Raw genomic sequence first — 18,956 nt, 5'->3', positions numbered from 1 at the left:
GGCAGTGAGAGATGAATAGCTAGGAATATCATATTCCATTCCATTCTATCCTACTCTATATAACATTTATTCAATAACTTTTATTATTCTGAACTTCTTGCGGCTGGGAGATTTTACTAGAGAATTGAAAGTGAAAGTGAAGTCACTCAGTCGTGTCCGACCCTTTGCAACCCCGTGGACTGTAGGCCACCAGGCTCCTCCATCCATGGGATTCTCCGGGCAAGAATACTGGAGTGGGTTGCCATTTCCTTCTCCAGGGGATCTTCCTGACCCAGGGATTGAACCCAGGTCTCCTGCATTGCAGGCAGATGCTTTAACCTCTGAGCCACCAGGGAAGCCCTAGAGAATTGAAGGGGAGGCTTGAATGAAAAGAAACAGGACACATTTGGGCTGGGATCTGAAATCCTCTGAGACATCCAGGTGAAGATCGTAGCAGACAACTGAACATGCAGTCAGGAAGCTTGAGAAGGAGTTTTGGGTGAAGAGGTAGATGAGGCAGTCCATAACGTGGAGCTGACACCTGGGATGAAGGGTGTAGGTGGGACCATCAGAGAAATAGAGGGAGAGGAAGCGAGGCTGGGTCACCGAGGGACAGTGTCTCCATTAGGAAGGGGCACAACCCATTCCAGTATTCTTGCCTGGAAAATCCCATGGGCAGAGGGGCCTGGTGGGGAAGAGTCTATGGGTTGCAAAGAGTTGGATACAACTTAGAAACTAAGCAACTGAGTAAAATAAGGACCAGAATTCTACATAGAAAAAAATACACATTAGGAGATAACACCAGAAAAGGAAAGAGTTCCAACTCTGGGAAAATTACAATATAACCTGAGAAAAGATATGTTTTATCATAGTAACATCTACAGCAGATGATGTTCTAACAACAGTAGGACAAGTTCACGGAGACCGAGGACAGTAGGGGTTCATCTCATGTGAGAATTGTGAAGTTCATGTTTGTGGTTTTGCATGTTTATTTCAATTGCAAATAGGCAATTTCAAGTCAAGGCAGGTTTCTTGAACCTAGGACTTTCTGAAATTGGGATAAATGTGTGTGATTTGGTCCCATTATTGTTTTCTGTCCATGAGGGAGAAGGTTTATCATTTAGAATGAAGCCAGAGCTAGTAACCTCTGAGACACCAGTTTACTGTTTTTGCTATGACACTTGTCTTAGAAAGTACTATTGACAGAGATATGTGTGCTCCTTTGAGTATGCCTACAACAATTCACGGGTGTGAACATCTCTACATGCATCCAAGCCTCCTACTTAACTTAATGTGATCATTTCAATTTCTGGCTAAACAATTAGCCTGTTTAAGTAACCTGTTTAATTTAGTATGTTTTATGTGGTTTGGGCTGTTGCAAATATGCCCAAGACACAGCTCCCTAAAGGAAATTTAGAGATGGACCCTGAAGGCCATCCTGCCCCCTAGATGGACATGCCTCTCTCCTTCTTTGCCCTTCCACCCAGCAGTAGCCCCAGAGAACACCCTACTGGCTCACTCCTGCTTTTTATTTCTAGGTCAGTGTTTGGGTGTCAGTTAATATCAGCCCATGTTTATGTGCACATCCAGAAGCTTCTGTTTACTTAGCACCTGCTGGCCCCGAGCAATGCCCTCCTCACTTCTGCATCAGACCCTCCCAAAGTTCTCTGCCCTGTGCCCTTCTCCTCTGGCAGGCATGAGCCAAGGACCTGGAGCCTAATTCGTGGTGAGCCAGGAACAGCTCTGGCAGCTGATGACCCAGAAGTTGCCCAGTTCAGTGTTTCTGATGGCCATACGTGAATAAGCAAGCCTAGGTCTTGACTTTATCTCCCAACTTGCCCTACCAGCAGGGGGAGAAATGGCTCAGTGGATCCGCGAGTTAGAAGTCCGGGGACCCTAGGACATGTGGCATATAGTATGTGTGCATGGAAAGTATTTGTTGTTGGGAGAACATGAATGCAAAGAGTAAAGTGATGGGTATAGTAATAGATATATTAGACAATCTCAGAGGGTTTTGTAGACTGGGTGAAAGGTCTTGGAAATTATACTTTAGGACTCCTCAGAGGTTTTCAAGAGGGCTTTGCATTTCAAAACATTTTTCTGGTGGATATGTGAGAAATGCTTTTCAGAGAGAATAAAATAATTGTTACTTTGGTACAGGTGCAAGGTGAGAGAGAACTCTGGCAGCTGACGTAGCAATGTATAGAAAGATTCTGATTCAAAAGAGATTTGAACACAGAGCATCAAGCTGAGCTGAGCTCCCTGCACTGTTCATCAAGTCCCCACCATCTTTGTTTCACACACGGCAGTGCACGTACATCCATTCCCATCTCCCAGTTCATCCCGCCCCCAACCCTCCTGTGTCCACCCGTGTTCTCTACGTCTGCATCTCTGTTCCTGCCCTACAGATAGGTTCATCTGTACTATTTTTCTAGATTCCACATCTATGGTTGTTAATATAGGCTGGGACGTGGAGGAGGGTGGTCCAAGAAGGAGGGGATATATGTATACATACAGTTGATTCACTTCGTTGTACAACAGAGACTAACACAACAGTGTAAGACAGTTATACCCCAATAAACAAAGAGATTTAGACAAGAACATCTTGAAGGATTTAGTGATTTATTAGCTGATAAGATTGAGAACAAGACGGAAGTATGTGTGACTCTCAGTTTCTAGATGTAGTGGCCAGTCAGCTGTGTACTGCTTAGTCCATTCATTATAATTAGGTTATCAACTTCCTTGGCCACTCGGCTAATCAGGCTGCATAGGACCTCACCTTCATCCTTCCTGTTTCACCATCTTGTCATTGTTATGTCTTGAACCGATCTCCCTTTTTATTCATTACTTTGGGATTGTCTCATGTGCAAAGTGTAAACACATCCAGGGTACATCATCACTCCTTAAAGGTATTTTCAAAAACTGTTGCACAATCAAGATATATCTATATAGGGCCCTATTTATTCCACTAGTTGTAGAAAATAATAAAAAGATAAAAATCGATGTCTCCTGCCTCCTGGGTCATTCTGCTTAGGAAACAGCTCTGTACATAGATCTTTCTATTCACATGAGTCATACATTTCATTATAGAATCTTGAACAACAGGCTCTTGGGGTGGATGGAGAAAGACGTTAATGGTGTTGTGTGAACAGAGTGGAGGATTGTGTCACACAGTCAGTGATCTACTTTTCTAGACTTGAGAGCACACTGCAATGTTGCAGAATTGGACAATAACCAGTCTTATAGGTAGACAGTCCATTAACCAGTGTGCTCAACCCACAAGTCACACGTGTTCATCATCCTCACAGTTTTCAGGCCACAGCTTGTACCTGGATGAGTCTACTCATCCAGAGCCCTGAGTCTACTTAGGTTCCAGGCATCCCTGGTGGGCATACAGACCCTGAAATGGGTGTGTAATTGGGACTGGACTCTCAGGGACCAGCCATGGGATTTGCATGCCCATGAATGGGCAGTGTTAGGAGATGCGATTTTTGGAGATTTTGTGAAACACATAAGATGTTATAAAAAAATAAAAAATAAAACCTTCTTAACAGTTGGGAAGAAAGGACTTGTTAAACAGAATAGAAAAAAGAGACGGGAAAATTAAAGTATCTGCAGCCATGACTCAGAAGACTTTGGCTTGAGGCAGTCTCTTTAAACAGTCTGATACTGAGAGCTGTCAACCTGAGACTTTTGTATGGAGACTCATGGAGTTCAATTACAGAAATGGAATGACAAAATGTGGAATTGATGGAATTATATATGGCAATGGAAAAAGAGCCTCACATGTCTCAACGTGTATGTAATGCATTTGATTTTCCCAGTGAATTATGGGCCTTGGGACAAAAAGAGGAAAAAAAAAAGAGGAAGAGGAAAGGAGGAAAGATGTTAAAGTGAGCTACCTGTGTGTACCACCTGGGCTCTGGGGCCGCATGTTACATAAAGCCCGCCACTGACACTCTTATGAATTGTTTCACCATCATTGTTTTACATGTGAAGAAATGGAATCAGAGAGTTAAAAAATAAAAAAACTGGGTCAAGGACTTCTCTGGTGGTCTAGTGGTTAAGAACCCACCTGCCAATGCAGGGGACACAAGTTCAGTCCCTGGTCCAGGAAGATTCCACTTGCCTTGAGACAGTGAAGCCTGTGCACCACAGTTACTGAAGCCCACATGCTAGAGCCCATGCTCAGCAACAAGAGAAGCCACCATATAAGAAGCCCATGCACTGTAACTGGAGAGTAGGGGGCCTACTCTCACACAACTAGAGAAACCTGTGCCCAGCAAGGAAGAGCCAGTGCAGCCAAAAATAAAATAAATGAATGAATGAATGAAAAAAGAAAACTGTATCAAGATAACACTGCTAAAACTACCCACAACTGGCCAACACCCAACTATGTTTCTTTTAATATGCTTTAATAAACTCTCCTCCAGGTGGGGTTGGGGGAGAGAAGTAAAAATTGTTTTGTACCCTCTGAAAAAGAATATACATTTAATTTTTGAGGGGCAAGACAGAAATATATTAGCCTGATTTCATGTTCTTGCTATGCATTTAGAAAGAACAAGAATCTAGATTAACATTTAGTCTAAATTAACACAGCATTAGAGAATGGAACCCACACCATTATGTAGAATGAAATCCACAAAACTGATAAGAAGTGACCTTGAGCAGATATTTACAAACTACATAAGAAGGATATGTGAAAACCTGCTGCAGGTTACATTCATAATTTCTGCTCCTATAATGCGACAGTGTTTCATTATCAATAAGATTCAGAGAATTTACCTTAGAAAATGAGGCAATGAATCTGATAAAGTAAGTGATGTGCCTAAAGCTGGTGATTTGACTTCACCAGAATAATTACAAGAGATTTAGAACCCCTTGGTGTACTTCTTGTCTCCAATTTTGTATCTTATAAATAAAAAATATAAAATATTGGACCCTTTCAAATATTTCTGAGCATTTTCTACAGCAGACTTGCATTCACAGCTGAAGCAAAGGAGACAACATACGTAGTAAGAAGTGACATGTTTGACACATAGGTTTTTAAAATTTAATTTGCACTAAAAACGTGCATCCCAATGTAATGTGGCAAGCGAAACAAGAAGTCACAAAGCTAATGTTAGCATTATTCTGGGAAAATGACTTTTCCCTCGAACTAAATCCTTCCTCTCATCATGTAAAATTTTAACTATCTTGGATACCTTTTTTAAAAATAAATATGTTCTGAAATATTTTAGATATTATTTTTTCCCCATTTAATATATTAACAATAGCTTATGAGTCAAGAGTCTTAATTATGCACCTTGATATTGTATTAACTGCAGAAACACTGGCTGTGAAGAGCAGGGTGCCTCAGCATAGACTCTGGGCCAGCTGCTGTGTGTGCTGTGGTTGCATCTGCTCTTTGTATTTATGCTTCGTTTCTGCCTCACATTAACCTTACCTATTGTGGCTTCTTACTGAGCCCTTGTCAATATGCCAGTTCTCAGCATCCAGTTGAGACCAAGAAATGAGATAATAAGAGTGCTGCAAAAGTTTAAAATAGAATGTTCAGAGTGAGGGATTGTCCTCTGAGTGACGTGAGTGAGGGTTAGTGCCTAGGCTTCCTTTTTTATTATTATTGACATGAAGAGCCAACTCATTGGAAAAGACCCTGATGCTGGGAAAGACTGAAGGCAGGAGGAGAAGGGGGCGACAGAGGACGAGATGATTGGATGGCATCACTGATTCAATGGACATGAGTTTGAGCAAGCTCCGAGAGATGGTGAAGGACAGGGAAGCCTAGTGTGCTGCAGTCCACGGGGTTCCAAAAAGTGGAACAGGACTGAACGACTGAACAACAACAATTGGAGTATAATTGCTTTACAATGTTGTGTTACTTTCTGCTGAACAACAGCATGAATCAGCCGTATGTATACATACGTGCTCTCCCTCTCGGACCAGGCTCCTGCCCCCGCATCCCAGCCATCACAGAGTACTGAGCTGAGCTCCCTGTGCTATACAGCAGCTTCCTACTGGCTCTCTATTCTACATAGAGTGTGTGTGTGTATATATCCCACCTTACCCTCCTCTGCCCGAGTCACATGTCCATTTTCTACATCAGAGTCTCTATTCCTGCCCTGCAAATTGGTTCATCTGTGCCATTTTTCTAGATTCCACAAATATGCATTACTATATGATACTTGTTTTTTCTCTTTCTGACTTCACTCTGTATGGAAGATTCTTGTTCCATCTACATCTCTACAAATGACACAATTCCACTCCTTGTTTATGGCTGAGTAATATTCCTTGGCTTTCTGACATTTGTTTTCACTGCTTTGGGGTCTTTATTTCCAGCAGTGTCACTTTATGGATAAATATTCTGAAATTTATTTCTGAAGTTATAATTATATGTCCTAGAGTTCTATAAACCAATGAATTACAGATATTTTAGAATTATGGAAAGCATGAATTTTTAAAAATGGATTCTCCTGTAGCTACTTCTTTTTTTTAATAGCCAATTGATTTTTTATGTATTATGGTTTTTAACTCCTCAGAGAACTCATTACTACACATTTTTTCCTGTTTTTATTTTTTTATTTATTTTTTAATTAATTTATTTTAATTGGAGGCTAATTACTTTACAATATTGTAGTGGTTTTCGCCATACACTGACATGAATCAGTCATGGGTGTAGGTACTTCTTGCCTCCATTCTTTGCAAATGATATTCACATGCCATTTTTCTATGCTGTGAGTTTCTTTTGCTGTGAAGAAGACACTCCTATATTTAATGAGTATTGACAGCCTACACCCCATATTGTTTTCTGATTAAACAGATAGGTTGAAAGGTATCTATCTTATCTTTCTTTCTTGATCTGGGGTTTAGAAAGTAAGTCCTTATCTATTTCTTTCCTCTCCCATTATAACTGATAAGAAAGGAGGAGTCCTGTACCTTGTCCAGTTGTTTCACTTGGGTGTTCCGTTGTTGTTGTTGTTTTTGTTTTGTTTTGTTTTTTCCCTTCAGTAAAGGCCTGGTGCAAGGCAACCAATTCAGGTGCATGTGAAGTTCTGTTAACCCCTATGTTAACTCATCCACTGCTCATAGAAGCCCCCACCCTGCCACCTTGATTTACAAATAAGGAAACTGAGGCACAGAGAGAGGGCTAATTGTTAAGTCATGCAGGACTCATTGCCACTCCATGAATTGTAGCCTGCCAGGCTCCTCTGTCCATGGGATTTCCCTGGGTACTGGAGTGGGTTGCCATTTCCTTCTCCAGACTAAAATGACACAGCCAGACTTAAACCCAGGGAGTCTGGCTCCAAAGTTGATTTACCTTAGAAAAATGATCTCCAGTTCAGATAAGAAGCACCCAGCCAGCAATGGGTGCCTAGGTTCATCTGAGAAGACTCACAACTAGGTTTCTGTGTGTAAGAAACCAAAGAATTGTCTTGGAAAATTACTGGCAAGCTAGTCTTACCTAACAGCTTACACCTGGAGAGTCCCTATGCTAACAGGATGTTTGGAAAGAAATAAACTATAGTCTTTGTTGAGAAACATGGACTTAGGATGGGAAGGGAGAAGAAAGAATATGGGACTTAGGCAATGTCTGGGAACATTGTAACCCCACAATATTCAGCCAGTGAGGAACTGGGGAGGGGTCTGTGCTCCAGAGGATAAAAGTGCTTGCTGTAATGTCCCAGGGGTGCCTGCCCACCCAACACCACATCTTTCAAGACCATCATTAAAAGTCTTGCTTTCACTGTGTAAAAACAAACAAAAAGAAACCAAAGAAGAGGAAATGCAGTTACTTTTTATTTTAAAGATGTCAGTTTATTACATGCTAATATTACACGTGGAATAAACATTTGTGACACTTGGGGCAAGATTTAGAGAAATACAAACACTCTTGGTACAGCTTGGCACTTTCCCCACCTCATGACAACCATGAACAAACCAAGCGTAATTCAGCTTGATCTAAACAGGTTGTAGGCTGTCAATACTTATTAAATATGAGAATGTCTTCTTACAGCAGGAAGAATTTACAGGATAGAGAGTGTTAGTCACTCAATCATGTCTGACTCTTTGCGACTTCATGGACTGTAGCCTGCCAGGCTCCTCTGTCCATGGAATTATTCAGGCAAGAATACTGGAGTGGGTGACCATTCCCTTCTCCAGGGGATCTTCCCAACCCAGGGATCAAAACTGGATCCTTTGCACTGCAGGCAGATTCATTACCATCTGAGCTACAGGGAAGCCTGTACAGGATAAAGGGCTCTTTTTTTCAAGAACAGAGGCAAGGCTTAGCTACAGAGGAATCAGAGTGTAAAGAGAAAACAGAAACAAAATCCATACTACCTACATTTGTAAAATAGCACTAACTCAATGGTTTGTAATTACCAGGTAGAACCCATCCTGAGATCTTTGTCTCTTAGCATCAGACCAACTTGTTGCAGACCCAAAGTTCTATTAATAACTTCACATTGAGTATCCACAGCAGTTTTGACACTGACTATGCTTGTGTGTTGGAGAAGGCAATGGCACCCCACTCCAGTACTCTTGCCTGGAAAATCCCATGGACGGAGGAGCCTGGTGGGCTGCAGTCCATGGGGTCACTAGGAGTCAGACACGACTGAACGACTTCACTTTCACTTTTCACTTTCATGCATTGGAGAAGGAAATGGCAACCCACTCCAGTGTTCTTGCCTGGAGAATCTCAGGGACGGCGGAGCCTGGAAGGCTGCAGTCCATGTGTTCTGAGGGTCAGCCAACTGAGACTTCACTTTCACTTTTCACTTTCATGCATTGGAGAAGGAAATGGCAACCCACTCCAGTGTTCTTGCCTGGAGAATCTCAGGGACAGCAGAGCCTGGTGGGCTGCCGTTTATGGGGTCGCACAGAGTCAGACACGACTGAAGCGACTTAGCAGCAGCAGCAGCAGCATGCTTGTCTGTACCTTTGGCTGTTTGTTTACTTGCTTGTTTCTCTGGTAAGGTCTAACTTGAGCCACCTGCTTACTGATTCTGGCTGTATTTGCAATTCTGAGTTCTAACTTCCCACCTCCTCTAGAACACTAGAAGCATGTGTGTGTTTGTGTGTGTGTGTGTGCGCATGCACGTGTGCTTAGTTGCTCAGTCATGTCCAACTCTGCAATCCCATCGACTGTAACCCACCAGGCTCCTCTGTCTGTGGAGATTCTCCTGGAAAGAATACTGGTGTGGGTTGCCATGCCTCCTCCAGGGGATCTTCCCAACCCAGGGATCGAACCCATAATACTAAATAACAGAAAAGCCACTGCTATGCTTTGTTAACATAGCAGCCTATGACTATGCATGCATGACAGCTGTACCGGGTAGAGATGGTATATCATGTTCATTGCTGTCTGACATACTGACATACAGTGCAATATTGAGCACATACTAGCTGCTCAAAACCCACTCCAGTGCTCTTGCCTGGAGAATCCAAGGGATGGGGGAGCCTGGTGGGCTGCCGTCTATGAGGTCGCACAGAGTCGGACAGGACTGACGCGACTTAGCCGCAGCAGCAGCAGCAGTAGCTGCTCAAAAAACACTTCTTCAGTAAATGAATGAATGACTGGTTTCCATTCAGTTGTTTCTTAGCTGGATTCCTTACATCTCCCCTGAGTTGATAATGAAATGAAACTATGACTGATTTAATGAATAAATTCTGCAGACATCCTGCTATTTCATAATTTCATTTTATGAAATCACCTAGCATAATAAGTGGCTTACATTAAGTTATATGGGCTTAAAATCTTAATAATCTATGAATAACTACCCCAAAAGACTGATAGGAAGAGCACATTGTCAGGTTGCCCATGACCTCATGACCAATAAGTAACCAAAGGAGAATCCAAAATTGGCTCCTCTGGTGCCATTTTGACTATTTTATGATGCTGATACCCTGTGAGGCCGTCTAGGAAGCTGCCAAGAAGAATGATCCTAAGTCAAGAGGGAAAAATAAGAGTGTATTAGGGAAATTAAATGAAAACATAGCATTCCAGATGGAGTGTGGCTGTGTCCATGGCTGGCTGAGCTGAAGGTTATAACCTTATCTTCAGTAGCAGCACATCTCCTCAACTCAGAAAACTGACCACGGACCAGTTCATAATATAAGATCATGGGCAAGGAATGTGCAAAATTAAGGGGGTACAGAGGAAACTCAATGGACATGAATCTGAGCAAATTCCAGGAAATAGTGAAGACAGGGAAGCCTGGCATGATTGTCCATGAGGTCACAGAGTCGGACACAACTTACTGACTGATAATAACAAGAACTGAGTAACTGTGCAATTATCCTAACATAAACATTTTAAATTAACATTTGCTATTGGCTGGATATTGGATATTTTAAAAGTATTTAATAATAAAACTGAAATCTCTTTCTTCAATAGACCTAAGTATGTTTACTAAAAACGTGTGGAATGGATTGAAGGGAAAACAGTAATTGTAAAGTTAGTATTAGCAAGGCAGGAAAGAAATCTCTTGAACACATTTTTAAAAGCTTCCAAGAGAAAGCCAATCCCAAAGCCGTCTTTCAAGGCATTTACACTGAAAAATGCAGAACCTGAAGTATTTCCTTTAAAAAATGATTATTGAATTTAAAACATTTTTATCAAAATAATTAGATTAAGCATATTTTCTGCAGTATTAATACAAATTAACCCATGCTTATCATTTAGAACAATAAGAAAATTCAAAGAACAGGAGAGCCCTATTTCAAATCTTCTGCTAGTTCATATATGTGTATGCTGTAGCAGTGACTTGTATTGCTCTTTCAATGTCATGCAAGAGGGTTAAAGAAAAGAGAATGTAGAGTAATGACAGTTCATTATCATCTTTCCTTTATTACTTCTTCTTTTCTTTCAGTTCCACCTTTTATCCAGCCTTTTGAGTTTCCAAGGTTCTCCATCGGACAGCGGGTCTTCATCCCGTGCGTTGTGGTCTCAGGGGACTTACCCATCACCATCACCTGGCAGAAAGATGGCCGGCCAATCCCAGCAAGCCTTGGGGTGACCATTGACAACATTGACTTCACAAGCTCCTTAAGGATTTCCAATCTTTCCCTGATGCACAATGGGAATTATACCTGCATAGCCCGCAATGAGGCAGCAGCTGTGGAGCACCAAAGCCAGCTAATTGTGAGAGGTAAGGAGGGACTGAGGCTGTGTGGCATCCATGCAGTCAAATTCAATAACGCTCGTCAATGGTGTTTCCTTGAAATATTCAAAGTAACTAGAATTCCCATTCAAACACACACACACACACACACACACACACACACAGCTGTAGGAACCAACTATGAACTCCTCTAAACTCCAAACCAAGGTTTAATTGATATTTACCTAAAATATGAAATTTCAAAAATTAGCCAAGAAGAAATGTGTGGATGAAGATGTGGGGTCCATGGGATATATTTCTTGAAATAGGGCTTCCCTACATTAACCCAGTGATAGTTGAGGCCCAAAGCTCATGAACACATGCTGTGTTGAATTTACCTTATAGCACTTTTTGTATTATCATTTAGACTGATGGTTTTAAAAATACTATTTGTCAAAATCATATATCACAGTTTTTCTAAAGTCAAAACATATAAGGTAGCTTTTATATGTTTTTGTTTTCTAGTTTCTAAAATGTAGTTTTCTTTTCTTCATCATTTCTGTTGAGCATTAAATCTCTCATTATCTGCGAAGGGTACTGAAACATCTATTAAATTAAGTGAAGTATGGCAAAAATTTATGAAAAAATTGAAAGAAGGTAGTTTAATTTGCAGAAAATTTTTCTAGGGCTCTCAGTGAACCTGAAATGTAAGCTCAAGTCTCATTTCACATCTCTGCCCAGATCTCCTAATTCTCATTAAGGTTCACATGCATTACCTGCAAAATGAGAAGCTAGTGTTCTCCAGTGTCTGTGGAGCATGGATGTTCTGTGATTTCATGCTTCTTCTAGAGGTGTATGTGTTCATCTACCCATACAATACTCACCCACATTGCAGAAGTAATTGTATGAAATTAAAGATTTATATTAATGTTGACTATTTGCATTTTGGGGCTTCACAGGTGACACTAGTGGTAAAGAAAGTGAGTGAAAATCTCTTAGTCATGTCTGACTCTTTGTGACCCCATGGACTGTGGCCCACCAGGTTCCTCTGTCCATGGGATACTCCAGGCAAGAATACTGGAGTGGGTTACCATTCCCTTCTCCAGGGATCTTTCTGACCCAGGGATTGAACTGAGGTCTCCTGCACTGCAGGCAGATTTTTTACCTTCTAAGCAAGAACCTGCCTGCCAATGCAGGATTTTAAAGTTCTCTAACACAGGGCTCTCATCATAGTTATCAAGAGGGATGGATTCCATTACCTTCAAGACAGTCAGTAGATCTGAGCAAACTCTTTCTTGAGCTGTAGATTCCCAAGTCCTTTCTCAGACCTTGCACCTGGTCTCCATGACACTTCTCCTTCCTTTCTGCTGAAAAGTAATGCCCATTCTGGCTAGTTGGCAACAGAATAAAGTGAAGCATACTTAGAATTCATATGAAGAAACCAACTTTGTATTTGTGAAAAAGAGTTTCCCCGAGTAAATCAGAACATCTACCTTCAATTAGATACAAACCAAAGGCACAAATGGCCTTATACTAATAAAATTAGGAGCAATGATTTTTTCCCCAGTTTTGAAGATACATAAACATGGAAGCTGCTCCAGTACTGCTTCCCAAATGCTTTCTTATGAGAAGAACTGACTCTCACTATCATTTGAAAGGTCAAAACAGGGAGTACATCAGCCTGACTCTGATATAATCTACTCTGAAGGATCCAGGTCAGAGAAGAAAAATGCTAGATGAAAATGTACACGAGTGTTCTGTGAATTGCTTGACTTTGCAGGAAAGGCAGGTGAACTTTTTGACCAAGGCAAAAGTCAAGTGACCTGGAATTGAGCTCAGCCAATCAGGATAATGCAGATGACCATAATCTGATTAGTGTCTCTCTGTGGCTGTTTTAAAAAATATGTTAAATAAGCTTCTGTGAAATTAACATTGAATCACTAGTTGGATAATACAGCCCTGAGAAAGAAGATGTGCTTCACAAGTAGGTCAGTAGCTGGAGAAATAGTCAAGGACAAAATGATGTGGGGCACTGGTTTTCAATCTGGACTTCACTATGAAATCTCCTGAGAGATTTAAGAAAACACTGATGACTATTTTCTAGTCCTAACTAAACACACGACCCTATGGACTGTAGCCTACCAGGCTCCTCCATCCATGGGATTTTCCAGGCAAGAGTACTGGAGTGGGTTGCCATTTCCTTCTCCAAACTAAACACAAGTAAATCACCATCTCTGGGAGCAGATCCATCTTCCAAATCTCTGGGGCATTATTCTTTCTTTTTTTAAATTCAAAAATCATCTGTTAATGATTCTTGAATTTTTTCACATATTAAAATTACCTGGGGAGCTTTAAAAAATGCCTGATGTCTAGGCTGAAGTCCAAATAAATAAACATCACTGGTGGGGTGGTGGGGGGGACCCAAGCACAATGGGTAAATTTGGGGGACCCAAATTTACACCAGAATTTGTAAAATTTCTAAGCTGATTATAAAATGCAGGGAAGTTTAAGTCCACATACCCTAGGTAATTTGAATATACAACTACTTTAGAAGTCTATTTTGTTCTGTAAATGCAAAGAGAGGCCATTGGTGACTTTAAGCCAGCAGCATGACCTGATTTATGTTTTTGATCATCACACTAGCAGCTGTGTAAAGAATGGACTGGTTCAGAAAGCAAAGATAGTAGATAAGAAGGCATTTCAGAAGTTGAGGCAAGATAGAAAGTGACTTGAGTGAAAGTAGTGGGTCAAGGTAATAAGAAGCAGTTTTAATTTGCAATATGTTTTGGAGGCAGAGCAAACAAAACATGTTATAAAGTGACTATAGCAAGTGAGAAAGAAGATTCCTTAATTGGAGTACATATTTTGCCTAGTCAGGTAGATGAAAGTGTCTGCAGCAAAAGTTGAAAAGATGTAAGGAGTAGCAGTTGTCACAGGGAAATAACCATACGAGAGCAACAAGAGTGTCTAGACCCAAGGCATTCCAAATTTAAGATTTCAGAATAAGAGGAGAAATCCACAAAGGAGACAGGAATAAAAAGCAGTCACTGAAACAGGAAGAAATCCAGTGGATTGTGGGGCCCTGAAAGCAAAATAGCAAATAATCAGGAAAGATACATAATAAAGTATATCATGTCCCACCAAAAGTAGAAAAAGAGGAAAACCAAGAATTGTTCATTGGGTTTGGGGGAAGATGAACACTGGTTTGACCTTGCACAATGGGGTGGCTACAGTGAATGAGAAAAAAGAAAGGGAGGTAACTGAATGTGTGGAAACTCAAGAAAATACACTTATTTTTATATTTTCAAGAATGTTGCTGTGGCAGGAGGCAGAAAAAATGGAAAGGAAGTTAGATATGGACATGGGACAAGGGAAGCTTACATACTAAAGGGAATGAGCCAGTAGAGAGGAAAAACTGTATGTGGCAGGGCAAAGAGATTATTAGAGGATCCAGGTCCTTGACTTAGTTAATTGGGTTCTTTTACCAATGGAATATGTCCAAACTAATATAATAATAATCCTAGTAGGGCCCCATAAGGTAGAACCAACAGAAATGGTTGGAAATTTCAGACAGCCATGTTTGGGGTCAAGTAACTTAAAAGATAAATTTAAAAAGTCATCAGAGAGTAACACACAATGGATTTATCCTCCTACCATGAACAATTATGAAAAGTGAAAGTGTAACTCACTCAGTCATATCCAACTCTTTGCAACCCCATGAACAGTAGCCCCACAGGTTCCTCTGTCCCTGGGATTTCCCAGGCAGGAATACCGGAGTGGTTAGCCGTTCCCTTCTCCAGGAAATCTTCTCAACATAGGGATCAAACCCAGGTTTTCCTGCATTGCAGGCAGATTCTTTACCATCTGAGTCACCAGGAAAGCCCATCAACAATTATAAAACTAGACAAAAATTTGTAAAGTAATCATTTTTCAGGCAGTGAAACACACAGTAGAGGGTTGTGTGGTCCTTGAGATAAATATGACCTGTTCCCCAAATGCACCCCAGATCTTTGCTTGGTGCACTTTCCAAACCATGATAGCAGGATGAAGAGCCAAAATAGATAATAGTGACTTTTCAGGTGATGATAAACAAAGATTAACATTTAGAATTATTGAGGTGCTAGATATTTCAGGGCAGAGTACTAGGGAGTGGGGACCTGTTCAAAGAAAGATTTCCTAATATCTGTATAGGGTTCCCTTTGAGTCTTTAGCTAGGTACTATGCTTCACATGCGTAGGGTGAGACTTTATGAGATCTAGTAGAGAACAGCTACCAGGAAAATGTGACATGATTAAAGATTCCAAGAATTACACAGTGCTGAGAAGTGTTGAATTTCTGACTAATCAGAGTAGAGAATACACAGGGAATTCAGTTGAAATCTCAGAGAAGCCACAACTAAAAGAGACCTAATCTAGTCCTGGAATAAGGGTTCTTCTAAACCAGCCTTAACAACAAGGCTATGAGTTGTCTTGACAGGATAAACTTCTTCACCAGCAAATTAACTGTCTGCAGTCATACCATGTAACACTCTTAAAAGGAAGACAACAAAATCCAGACTATCAATACATAGCATATCCACAATGCCTTACATATATTTACTGGGTATGGGAAAAAAAATAGGAAAATGTGAGCCATAAATAAAAGAGAAAAAAATAAATAAAAGAAACAACCTAATGAACATACAGAAGTTGGGATTAGAAGCAATGTTTTAAAGTAGCTATCACAATCATTTTGAAACATTCAAATGAAATTATGTGTGCCATGAGTGAATACAGAGTCTCTTGGCCTACAAGATCAAATCATTCAATTCTAAATGAAATCAACCCTGCGTATTCATTGGAAAGACGGATGCTGAAGCTGAAGCTCCAATACTTTGGCCACCTGATGTGAAGAGTTGAAAAGACTGATGCTGAGAAAGATTGAAGGCAAAAGGAGAAGGGGTCAGCAGAGGAAGAGATAGTTGGATAGCATCACCAACTCAATGGACATGAATTTAAGCAAACACCAGCAGACAGTGAAGGACAGAAAAGCCTAGAGTGCTACAGTCCATTGGGTCACAAACAGTCAGACATGACTTAGAAACTGAACAACAATCATAAACATTTTGAAAAATTCACATGAAAAGATGTGTGCAATGAGTTGAATACATAGGCAACACAGAAGAGCAGTGTAAAACATTAAAAAAAAATGAGCCAAAGGAAATTCTAGATCTGAAAAACACAGTATCTCATTCATTTCTGCTCTGCCCCTAGCACACAATTGGGGCAGAGAACTTTCTACCTGAATAACTAATTGCTGCCATGAGTGACAGCCTTTTTTCTTAGATAGCTAGATCAGGCAGCTGCTCTCAGAATTTCTAATTTTAGTTTGAATGGTCAAGTCGTTGAATTTTGTTACCACTTTAGCTAGATCACATTCCAGATAAGCTAAATATATCTTTAGGTAAAATAAAGAATCTTATCATTTATTGTTGCCATTTAGAATAATGTGAGTTCCATATTGCAAACTGCAGACTTGCTAACTTTGGAGCATGATCTGTCCTTTGATTGGTGAAAAATATGCAAAATTAAGTTGGAGAAATAACACCCACATGAAAACAGCAAACAGTATTAGAGAATACTTATATGGGTTTTTATTTCAATCTTTAATATCAGTTGGGGAATGCTTTTCTCTAAGAGGCTTTAAAGTTTTTGGTCTGAGATGTAACCTGGGAAAAGTAGAACTAGAACAAGGACCTTGAAGACTTTGAAGTTGCCTTCTTGCAGCTAGGGTGGTTGCAAAGTCTCCAAGTGACAGTGCCAAAGAGCAAAGCGAGCTGTAATAAGGGAGAGCTCTGTGGCTTTGATGGACTTCATGGAAGAAGCGAGAACCATCAACTCTGATGTGTAAGTCGGGTTAGAAAGAAACTGAAAAATACAGCAACACTGGAACTTTTAATAAGTAAACCAAAGTCCACGTTTCTGCTTGTTCATCTTCTATATGATTTAGAAAAGGCAACTGAATTTCTGAGTCAGTTTCCTCATCTGTACAATAGAAATTATGAGACATACTTCTTGGAGTTGCTGAGAGAATGGAATCAGATAACATTTGTAAATGTCCTTACCACCCAGCTAGTTGCAGGGCTTTCCAGTTCCTCTTCCTTTAATGAATGAGTACAAAGGAGGACAGAGGTGTTCAGACATGTGTTTTGAGGCCAGTGAGGGATAAACAGGACCAGCTAAGACACAAGTGGTGCCATGATCAGAGTCAGCCCACCTGCTTATTGCCATGACCAAGTACATGCTTGATGTAGGAAGTGATGGGGAACCTCAGAAGTCCTAGCCCTTGGAATAATGCCCTTGGAAGTAGGGCATACATATGGTATCAGTCAATGGGCTGTGGCTCTGCAGATAAGAGAACCCAGCAAAGACCCCATGGCCTGTCAATCTGACTCCCCAGACCCCCTCCCTGCTTCTCTGCCCTCTGTTTCCTTTCATCTCTATCAGGATCTGGACACCCATTAGCTGTGCCATCTTGACTATATTCCTTAACCTATTTTTACTTAGATTTTACTTCAATTTTCTTATTTGTAAAATGGGATGAGGGCTTCCCAGGTAGTGCTAGTGGTAAAGAATCTGCCTGCCAGTGCAGGAGATGCAAGAGACACGGGTTTGATCCCTTGATTGAGAAGATCCTCTGGAGTAGGAAATGACCACCCACTCCAGTATTCTTGCCTAGAGAATCCAATGGACAAAGGAGCCTGGTGGGCTACAGTCCATGGGGTCACAAGGAGTCAGATACAACTGAGCAAAGCCAACGGGTGGTAACTCCCATTCCTGCTCTTCTCCTTCTGTTTTTCCTTTTCTTCCACTCACATGTACATGACTTTGGTACTGACTGAGGACACTTTACATGGAGGAGGCCAGGTGGTAATCCCAAGCATCAGACAATTAGTTAGAATAGTGGCCTAGGGAATACAGTCAAAAAGGTAATAGTACACTTACTTCTGAAGAAACTGTACTTCTGAAGAAACTGCAGCATATGGGGATAAATTGTATCTGGGAGACGAGGTGATAACTGAGGCTGTAAAGCTGAGGTGTAGGATAAAAAGAAATGAGAGAAATGGAATTTGGGGACTCAGTTTCTGCTTATTCCTCATACCAGAGTCTTATGGCTTTGGACCATTGTACAGCTTAGCACATTTTTGATAGCTTGGGTCACAGGGAAGATTTATGAAAGCTTAATTTAAAATAAATTAGCTGTTATCACAAAGGAAGTTGGAGGAAAAAACCCTTAGCACTTAGGCATGTGCCCCATGGCTTACACTGGCAGTGGATAGATGATGACCCTAATGTCACACTCAGTTGGGTGACCTTGGTATTGGTGAAACCATTTTGAGGGAAAGGACTGGAATTAATGGCAAAACACGCCCGCCCTTTGGTTCCTGTTATTGGCTCTGCATTACTGCAGGGCAAGCTGCCAACATTATGATTTCCTGTCTGTGACTCCAAAGGTCAGTCTTCTTACACTTCTTTATATCTTATGATGAGCCCGTGTTTCTGCCTTTTAATAATGAGCCACCACATAGTGAAACAAACACATTATCTAAAAAGCTCCTACTTGACCTTCATTTGGCAGGAAAATAAAACTTGTAAAGGCCACTTGTTAACCCAATTTTTGACACCATATTCATTCTCTCATGTTGCTTCATTCATCCATTCATTTTTTCCAAAACATACTTATTAAGCATCTATTTTATAAGATGTTTAATAAGAGATACTCTGAGTGTGCCAAAGAATTGATGCTTTTGAACTATGGTGTTGGAGAAGACTCTTGACTTGACTTCAAGGAGATCAAACCAGTCAGTCCTTAAGGAAATCAGTCCTGAATATTCAT

At 40.7% G+C, this 18,956-nt stretch overlaps 1 protein-coding gene across 1 annotated transcript in view; it reads left to right on the top strand.

Moving 5' to 3' along the window:
* Positions 1–18,956, top strand: part of DSCAM (DS cell adhesion molecule) — a 692,286-nt gene that overhangs the window by 409,637 nt on the left and 263,693 nt on the right. The window contains exon 9 of the mRNA XM_070363231.1: positions 10,851–11,129. Within this exon, the coding sequence (XP_070219332.1) occupies positions 10,851–11,129 (279 nt within the window). The remainder of the gene's footprint in view (positions 1–10,850; positions 11,130–18,956) is intronic.

The sequence above is a fragment of the Bos mutus genome, chromosome 1 (genome assembly GCF_027580195.1).
Source record: "Bos mutus isolate GX-2022 chromosome 1, NWIPB_WYAK_1.1, whole genome shotgun sequence".
In the NCBI taxonomy this organism is placed as follows: domain Eukaryota; kingdom Metazoa; phylum Chordata; class Mammalia; order Artiodactyla; family Bovidae; genus Bos; species Bos mutus.
This window is presented reverse-complemented; position numbering and strand designations above follow the sequence as displayed.